Here is a 9,422-nt window from a genome sequence, read left to right on the forward strand (position 1 = left end):
GGCTCTTCAGCAGATGGAGGAACGTAAGAACAAGTTATAAAGATAAAACTACCTGGAAATGATAGTTTTACACAGATAAATTCAATACCTGTGAGATCGTCAATTTGAACCAGTTCGGAAATAAGGGTGGAGTCAACGGCAATTAAAACTCCACCACCTCGCTGGGAAAGACGGTCCAATCTATAAGTTGTGTACTTACCCGGAAAAATTTCGGAGCTGAGAATCTCCGGCTTTAACCAGTGTTCATGCTGAGCAAGGGGCAATATCGCCAGGGGAGCATCACTGGAGAAAATGTACCTGTCGCCATATTAGTTGTACTTCTCTTTTTTACGAGCACTCTGAAAATAAATTCCAAAGAAGACGGATCGTTTGTCCTCCTCATCATCACATTAAAACTCTGCCTGCTTTATTGGGAATCTGGAATTGTACTTGCCACGGCCCCCGACAGCTTCATTTTTAGTCCTTCGCCCGAGATATTCCAGCGCCTTTTTTGCCAAGATAAGTACGGTGCCGAAATTCCCATCATATATGTATGTACATACATGCATATATATGTAGATTTACTCCTGCCTCCAATTTATTTAAAACACTACCAACTTGGGCAGTAGTGTATGTATATATATGCATGTGTTTACATGGCTATATGCCCCCTTTCCTATTTTCTAAATCAGCCAATATCCGAAAAGGTTTACATCCAGTTTTTTTTCCATACATAAAAAACCATACATCCACACCGATTCCGTAGTATATGTACGTACATACTTACACAATTTGCATACGCACATAGGTATGTACGAACATTGCCGATTTTTGAACATACATCACCTTTGGTTCACAAATCGGCGGCATTTAGAAGAGAGAAAATAAATAAAGATCATATTCCACCCACCACAAACATACATATGTTCATATTTTCCATCCACTGCATCCACAACAACAAAACAAAAAGATAAATAAAGTTAACCCCCTCCTCCAGCTGGCCGATCATACGTGCATATCAATACATACATATGTATATGCACATATTCATGCAAATTTGGCGGACCGGCAATTGAGACTCGGCGGCTATCGGTGTCGCTGCATCCGAACACAAAACCAAGTGAAACAAACAAATTAAAAATCTGCGTTTTTAATAGTTTTTTTTGTTTGTTTATTTTGCGTAAATACATATGTATGTAGGTACTGGCCGCCAAGGTTGCGACACTATTACCATACGCGGCTGAGTCTGTTAATGAGCCGTTCACACTTGGGTGCATTTTTTTTTGTATTATTGGTTTTGAGTTTCAATTCGACTAATTTACAACCTAATTTTTTCGAATCGTGTACACCGTTCCGATTATTTTTGGTACGCATTATCCAGCGTCCAAGCATATCTTCAAAGGCAATAAGCATACATTTTCGATTAATCCTTTTGTCTTCACTTTCCAACTCCACAGTATTTTTCGACAAACATTTATTGGTCTCCGAATAATTCATTCTACATATTTTTTTCTCTGTTCTATTTCAAATCGATGAATATAATTTTTTTTTGATTAACTCTGTTTTTCTGCGCTTATCCAGCGTCCCTGTATTGATTTAAAATCAATAACATCCTTTTCGAGTATTATTTGTTTATTTACGCTTATTCAGCGTCCCTGCACTTATTCCAAATCGATAAATATAATTTTTTCGATTAACTCTGTTTTCCTACGCTTATCCAGCGCCCCTGCACCTCTTTCAAATCGATAAATATAATTTTTTTTCGATTAACTCTGTTTTCCTACGCTTATCCAGCGCCCCTGCACCTCTTTCAAATCGATAAATATAATTTTTTCGATTAACTCTGGTTTCCTACGCGTTATCCAGCGCCCCATATCTTTGAACCGAGTTCATCCGTGCCAACGCGTCATCCAGCGTCCCCGTATCAATTGGAAATCGAGAGTATTTTTTCGATTATTTTTTTCTACGCGTTATCCAGCGCCCCCATATCTTTGAACCGAGTACATCCGTGTCAACGCGCCATCCAGCGCCCCTTATCCTTCAAATCGATAACCATTTTGAACGCTTTATCCAGCGTCCCTGTATTGATTTAAAATCGATAACCATAAATTTTGAACGCTTCATCCAGCGTCCCCGTACTAATTAAAATCGATAACATTTTTTTTCGATTAACTGTTTGCGCTTTTGCACGTCAAAGTCGATAGACTACCTCACACACTTACATTTTCCGGCTCCTACGAGAGCTTCATATGCCAATTGGTGACGGTGAGGAACCAAAATCCCTTTTGACCGTTTCTAAGGCAAAGGAGTCTCACAGAGTCAGGGCAAAGAGTGAATCTACTGTGCCTTCCAAAAGCGAAAATCCCTCTCGCAGCAAAGGCCCATTGACAACCGCAACTCCACTAAGATCTACGAGCACGTCGCCTGAAGTTCCACTGTCTGCACCATCCACAAAAGCCGCAAAGTCAGTCGTATCTGCCTACTTCACTAGAGCAAGTGGCAGAATGGCTCAAGCTGAGGGAGACAAGGCCTTGAGGAAATTCACGACCATAACCGATAGGGTGAGTCAGTTTGAAGCCAGAATCAATACCAATGCGGACACAAATCCGTCCATCCACACGAGTAGGGTTCGACTCGAGCAGATCAGGGCCCTCTGGGACAAGGTGGAAAAGGAATATGAGACGTGCTCCGAAGTAGTGGCCAGTCAAACCTGCAAAGACAAAATAACAGCCATGCAATCCAAGTATGACGACTGTTATACCGTTTACGAGCGGTGCGCAGCAAGCCTCAATGAGATCATTGCAGATTCACACGCACAACAGTCTGTTCAGTCCTCCAATCTGACGCCGTCTCAGGGCGGATGTCGCTTACCTCCAGTCGAGTGCGAAGTTTTCAATGGTGACTATGTTCAATGGCCCACATTTCGGGACCTTTTCTCCGCCATCTATATACGCAATCCTCGGCTTTCAGAAGTCGAAAAACTGTTCCATCTCAATGCAAAGACGAGCGGCGAGGCCAAATGCATTGTGGCCTTATCTCCGTTGACCAATGATGGTTTTGAGTCAGCGTGGATAAACTTGCAGAATCGGTTCGAGAACAAGAGGATGCTAGTCAATAGCCTATTAAAGATCTTGTTTAATTTGCCTTCTGTTGCCCAGGAATGCGGAAAATCCTTGAAGCATTTAGAGAGCACAATCCAAGGTTGTTTAACGGCCCTGCAATTAGCAAGAGTCGAGACCACGAATTGGAATTGCCTGCTTGTTTTCCTGTGCTCGTCCAAGTTGCCAAAACTAACTTTGGCTCTTTGGGAACAGTCCCTGCTAAGTAAGTCAGAGATTCCACTCTGGGCTGAATTCCAGGCCTTCTTAAAGGATCGTCATCGAACGCTTGAGGCGATTGAAGAGTTCAAGCCGAACGCGAGCGTTCAATCCAGGGCACTGAGGGCTGACAATAGCTCGCGGTCAATCCAGACCTTTGAGAACAGAGTTACGGTAAACCCGCAATCCTGTAAACTCTGCGCACAGGAGAACCATCCAATCCGAGGATGTCCTCTATTCTTACGCATGTCAGTCGCAGATCGAGAGAAACATGTAAAACAGCAGAAGTTGTGCTTAAACTGTTTCGTTGCCGTTAACACGCAAGGGGTCCTACTGAGTACGGCATTGATAGAAGTTTGCCATTTGGGCATAAAATACTCAGCACGGGCACTCATTGACTCAGGTTCCGAGGCAACCTTCATCTCAGAACGGTTGTTCAACCTGATTAAGTTGCCGTATGAGTCCATCCAGGCTCAAGTTTCGGGGGTCAACCTTTCCGTTGCCGCTCAGCCTCGTAAGAGGTGTCAACTCAACATAGGTTCTCCCGTCAAGCCCCATATCCAGATTGAAACCTGTGCATACGTGTTACCCCAGCTAGCTGGTAATCTCCCATCCTACACTATACCAGAGGATTCATTAAAGGGTCTTCCACCTCTGCAACTAGCAGATCCAGATTTCTACCGGAGCTCGCCGATTGACGTGCTTATTGGTGCCGATATCCTGCCATCAATCATTCTCAGAGGCTCCCATTCCAATATTTGTGGAACACTCCTTGGTCAAGAGACCATATTCGGGTGGACTCTTTGCGGTCCCATTGCAACGAGTCCCATAAGCAGAATCTGTTCTTTTTCAGCCCGATTAGCAGTGACCGAGTCCAAACCAGACAGCATCCTCACCAAATTTGGGGAGGTGGAGGATGTTCCAGTGAAGTTAGTAAAGGAATCCACCTCGGTTTGCGAGGAGAACTTTATCCGATCCACCAAAAGAAGTGAGGATGGAAGATGTGTTGTTTCGTTGCCCTTTAAAGAGCCGGACAATATTAAGCTGGGACATTCCAGACCCATCGCACTAGCTCAGTACCTCCGAAACGAAATGCGATTGAGTAAAATCCTTCCAGTGAAGAAGCAGTGCGACTCAGTCAGTCAAAAGTATTCAGATTTAGGTCATTTGCACCAAGTCTCTCCAAACGACTCCAGCAGTTTTCATCACGCTGTCTTTAAACCAGATAGCACCACGACGAAGGTTCGCGTCGTGTTCAACGCTTCCAATCCCTCATCAAACGGGAACAGCCTCGATGATATCCTTCATGCGGGGCCTGTACTACACTCCGATCTGACTAGTCAGATTCTAAAATGGGTTTTTTTAAACTATGTGTTTAGGGCGGACATCACCAAGATGTACCGGCAAATTCGGGCAGTCACCTTCGGCGTAAACTGTGCGCCTTCCTGGCCATCAAAGTGTTACAGCAGTTGGCTCAGGACATCCGAGGCCAATATCCTTTGGCCAGCGACATCATCTCGAACTCTACGTACATCGACGATGTGCTCGCAGGGGCTCATACTCAGCAGTCGGCGATAACTGCCTACTCCAAACGAGAGGTCGTATCTCAGATAGCCAAGCTCTTCGACCCGGGCTGGGATCAACCACTCCCCACCGACCTCGTAACCCAGTGGCAAGAGTTCGTAAAAGGGTATCCAATCCTGAGGGAAATTCGTAGTCCGACATGGGTGCGTTTCCATCCTGCAGCCAAATTGCAGTACCAGGACGCGTATGGGGCTGCCATTTTCATCCGAGTCGAAACGACTGATGGCGGTTGTACCCATCGGCTGACATCCAAAGCCAGAGTTCCTCTAGTCAGGTCCATATCCATACCCCGCCTGGAGCGGTTTTCTACCTTCGACAGCCACAACACGGGGCGTCATCCGACGACAAGCTGCGAAAATTATTCGCCTCCCAATGGACGGCCCATTGACCATAGTGACTCCTCAATAGATTAGTCCTTCCAATTGACATTTACTAGTCCTAAGTTGTGTCATCCAACGTCGTCGTTCCGTCCACGTGTCTTGTTCATCCTCATCCATAACACTTCATTTTCATATTTATCCATCTCTCTGTTTTAACGTAGATCCGTGTACAATGGCTCCAACGACCCACCAAAATCCTCGTCGCTCATCCGGGAGCAATATATACAGATGTCGAGTCTGCAGGAGAGTCCACGCTCTGAGGGTAGGCCAACGGTTTCTCCAACTGCCGGCTGTGAAGCGGCTCCGCGCGGTACTAATAAACCAGTACTGCGCGAACAGTCTGGCAAGGAGGCTCATCACACGCTGCTGCACCTCCACACTGGGCAGCCTCGCTCTTCGCGGCCCCGACAAAGGCGCAACCCACCCTCGGATTCTCGGCCTCAGCGGCAGCCACAGCAGCGCCAGCAGGCGCCTGTATCCGGAACCCGCCGGCCCGCCACGCCAATGGATATGTCTCCATCCCGCAGCCGGTCGTGCACGCCTATCCTGGCGCGCACGAGGGTTAGCATCCTCTCCGGACGGTGTTCCCTTTCGTAGATCGCACGTATTGGAGGGGGGGAGAATGTTCATGCTGAACAAGGGGCAATATCGCCAGGGGAGCATCACTGTGTACTGTCGCATATTAGTTGTACTTCTCTTTTTTACGAGCACTCTGAAAATAAATTCCAAAGAAGACGGATCGTTTGTCCTCCTCATCATCACATTAAAACTCTGCCTGCTCTATTGGGAATCTGGAATTGTACTTGCCACGGCCCCCGACAGCTTCAACCAGGTTTCGGTAAACACAATCACCTGGGATGCAAACGAAAAGCTATCAGAATATAATTTAGAGAGCTTGCTGCGTAAGCCTCTAGTATTCTGATAGGAAAGTAGGAGATCGTAGACTTCGTAACGTCTTTGGCAACGGAAAGTTAGTAATGGCGGCCACCTTTTCAGGGTCGGTGCGTATCCCACCATCGCCGATTATATGTCCCAGATATCGCACCCGAAGCATGCAGAAATGACTTTTGCCAATGTTGATCGTCAAACCTGCACGCCTTATCTGCAGAGCGATCTCTCTGAGAACTTCAAGATGCCTCTCAAAGCTGGCAGAAACTACCAATAAATCGTCGAGGTAAATAAACACCTCGATTCTGAGATGAGCTGGCACAACCTTGTCCATTAAACGGGACATTGTACTTGTGGCGTTGCACAGCCCAAAAGGCATAACCTTAAACTGGTAGAGCGGTCTACCAGAAACAGTGGAAGCCGTTTTGTCTCGCGATGAAACCTCTAAAGGAACCTGCCAATAGGCATCCTTAAGGTCAAGGCTGGATATGAATTCCGCCTTAGGCAAACGACTTAAAATTCCCGCTATCTGAGGAAGAGGGTATGCATCCTTTTCCGTGAAGCTGTTTACCTTCCGGCAATCTAGACAGATCCTAATTTTTCCGGGTTTCGTCACCATCACGATGGGAGAAGACCACGAACTTTCAGACTCCTCTATCACACCCAATTGTATCATTCTATCTATCTCGGCATACATGGCCTTTTCTATTGCGGGTGAGACAGGAAAGTGTCGTTGTTTTATCGGCTTGGCCGTTCCAACATCGATTGAGTGCATTATCAAGTTGGTCTTGCCGAGACCTTCTTGAGCGAAAGACGGAAAACAGTTAATGACATTCATTAACTTGGCTTTGTCAAACTCGGACAATTTATGCTGGTCAGCATTAACCTTACGGTCGGGATCAAATTCTAGTGAGGATACATTTAGGCATTTGGGAAGCAGATCATAAAGTTTCCAGAAATCTATGCCTAAGTACAAATTCTGCTTCAGTGAAGGCACTACATACATTTTTAAAGACCTTTTGATATTGTTGTATTCTACTTCCACTTTCAAATGACCAACTATCTGCTGAGATGTTCCATCAGCAGTTGTAGCGCTGCCTTTAATGGTCTTAAATTCTTTGCTGTCAATTATGTCACTGGCTAGGTTTCCACCGACACAACTAATCGATGCGCCAGAGTCTAATAATCCGTAAACGGTACGATCGAACATGCGAATCGATAAAAAGGGGCGAGGATCTTTTGGTCCTGCGGGTAGAGAATTAATATATTCCAGTCCGGCTTTACACGCCTTAACCTCTTGCCAAAATGATTTGATTCGGACGGAACTTCGCGTTTTCCGCTTTTCTAATTCTTGTTCATTGTTTATTTCCGGGATATTAATTTTTCCTAATATTGGAATTTTGCTATGAAGCAAAGGACAGTCTGGGGATGTTTGTACGTCAGGGAAAAAAATTGGTGCAACTACAGCTGCGTGCTCTATGGATCGGTCATCGTTGCTTGATTCCGAACGCCACTGAAGGCCTTCTGTTTGTATGGCGGCATCGATCCGCCCGCTCTGGAGTTTTTTGAGCATTTATTACAGCCGGGTTTGTATGTGTTGGCAGCTCCGCAACCATAGCAAAAGATTCTTCTTTCGGCTACACAGTCCTGATACCTGTGACCTTCCTTGCGGCAGTTCCAGCACAACAAGGACAAGGCTTCGATATGGCCTTCCTTATCAGATTCTGATTCTGGAGGCATCTCCTGATCTGGACTAAGTTCCGAGACTTCGCGCTTGAAAGGGGACGATCTGTAATAACCCTGACAACGCTTAACATCAGACAAAAACGCTTCACGCCTGCGACAAATCTCCCTCAGTTCTGAAACTGATTGAATGTCGATATTCAAGATCTCATGTCTAATTTCGGGACGAAGATTGTTTCGAAGAACCCGAATGAGCTTGTGAGGTGTCCAAGGCTGTTCTAACTGATCGATTAGACTTGTAATGGAGTCATAGAAACAATCGAAGGTTTCGTTCGGCTTTTGTTTGGTGTTCCTAATCAGCTCTTCAAGATCACCGTCATCCCTACTCTGTCGAAACTGTAGACGCAAAGCTGAACAAAATCTATCCCATCGGACTTCGCCATGCGCCTTGTGATATCTCCAGTAAAATCTTTCCCTTCGAATAGCACGCTAGCATTTCTACAAAGAACTGTGAAATTGTTGCATAATGTTTTTCAACGCGGTAAATAAAATTGTCTACTGACACTCCTACACCGGAAAATTTTATTTTCCAGCCGTTCAAAATATGAACTACTTTATCTGGTCGATTTAATAACTCAGATTCGGCACTTCGTAGCGACGCAGGAGAACAGGGAGCTAAAATCTCTTGCCTAGAATTCACCCCGGTTTCTTCTCTTGTGTCGATCCTATTGTAATCACTTCCGAACTGTTGAGAATTGAAAGGTTGACTTCGCTCTCTCGTAGTTCTATTAGCACCTTGATCGGACATTACCCTTAACATAGCTTCTGAAACGGACTTTTGAATGGAATCGGCCATACTTTCGGTAAGTGTAGCTAGCAATCTTCTCTCCATTGCTAGTAAAGTAATGGCATTTGCAGTAATAACACTTGAATTAGTATTACCGCTGTTAATGGTATTGGAATTGTATCCTGACGTCGAAGCTATATCATCTGATACTAGTCTGTCCGCGTTGTCTGCGGGCTGACGGTTCTTCGCTTGGCTACGAGTTTGTCGACTGTCTCCACTCTTCGGGAGTGTTGGCCTACAGGAAGCTTTGCACACCGGACATAGTGCACTTTTCTTCCAATGCTCCTCTAAGCATCGCTTATGAAATTCATGCTGACATGATGTAGTGCAAACTTCTACAATGTATACTTCGTCCTTGCATATCGGACAGACGATGTTTGCACCCCTTCCGGTTGCCCTTTCCGGAGTATGGTCTACCCCCATCATGAATAAGGACGATAATAAAATTAGGTTTTTTGCAAGTAAGATGTGTATCAACGGTAAGATAATAGTTTCTTCAAAAATATCAGCGATCCGATAATAGATTCAGTGATAAGATATAAAATGTACGCAATAGCTAAAAAAAATATATAAGCGGAACGATAATGGTTCAGAAAAAATCGAAATCTTTGAAACTAACAAAAAAATCGAAATAACGTAATCAGGAAATATTAACTGAACTCTTAGCTTGATGCTCTACGACTAAGGGTATCTATATTTTAACAAAATCTCTCAGAAATTAGGAAATAAAAGAAAAGGGAAAGA

The 9,422-nt window shown here is 44.9% G+C and overlaps 1 protein-coding gene across 1 annotated transcript; it reads left to right on the forward strand.

The window, feature by feature from the left end:
* Window positions 1–2,483: 2,483 nt before the first annotated feature.
* LOC121501890 (uncharacterized) lies at window positions 2,484–5,857 on the forward strand. Its single transcript, XM_070288777.1, has 3 exons — window positions 2,484–4,613; window positions 4,676–5,064; window positions 5,422–5,857. Exons 1-3 carry the CDS (start codon window positions 2,484–2,486, stop codon window positions 5,855–5,857), a joined length of 2,955 nt encoding a protein of 984 aa, XP_070144878.1.
* Window positions 5,858–9,422: the final 3,565 nt, after the last annotated feature.

This window comes from Drosophila kikkawai, unplaced genomic scaffold, assembly GCF_030179895.1.
Source record: "Drosophila kikkawai strain 14028-0561.14 unplaced genomic scaffold, DkikHiC1v2 scaffold_134, whole genome shotgun sequence".
In the NCBI taxonomy this organism is placed as follows: domain Eukaryota; kingdom Metazoa; phylum Arthropoda; class Insecta; order Diptera; family Drosophilidae; genus Drosophila; species Drosophila kikkawai.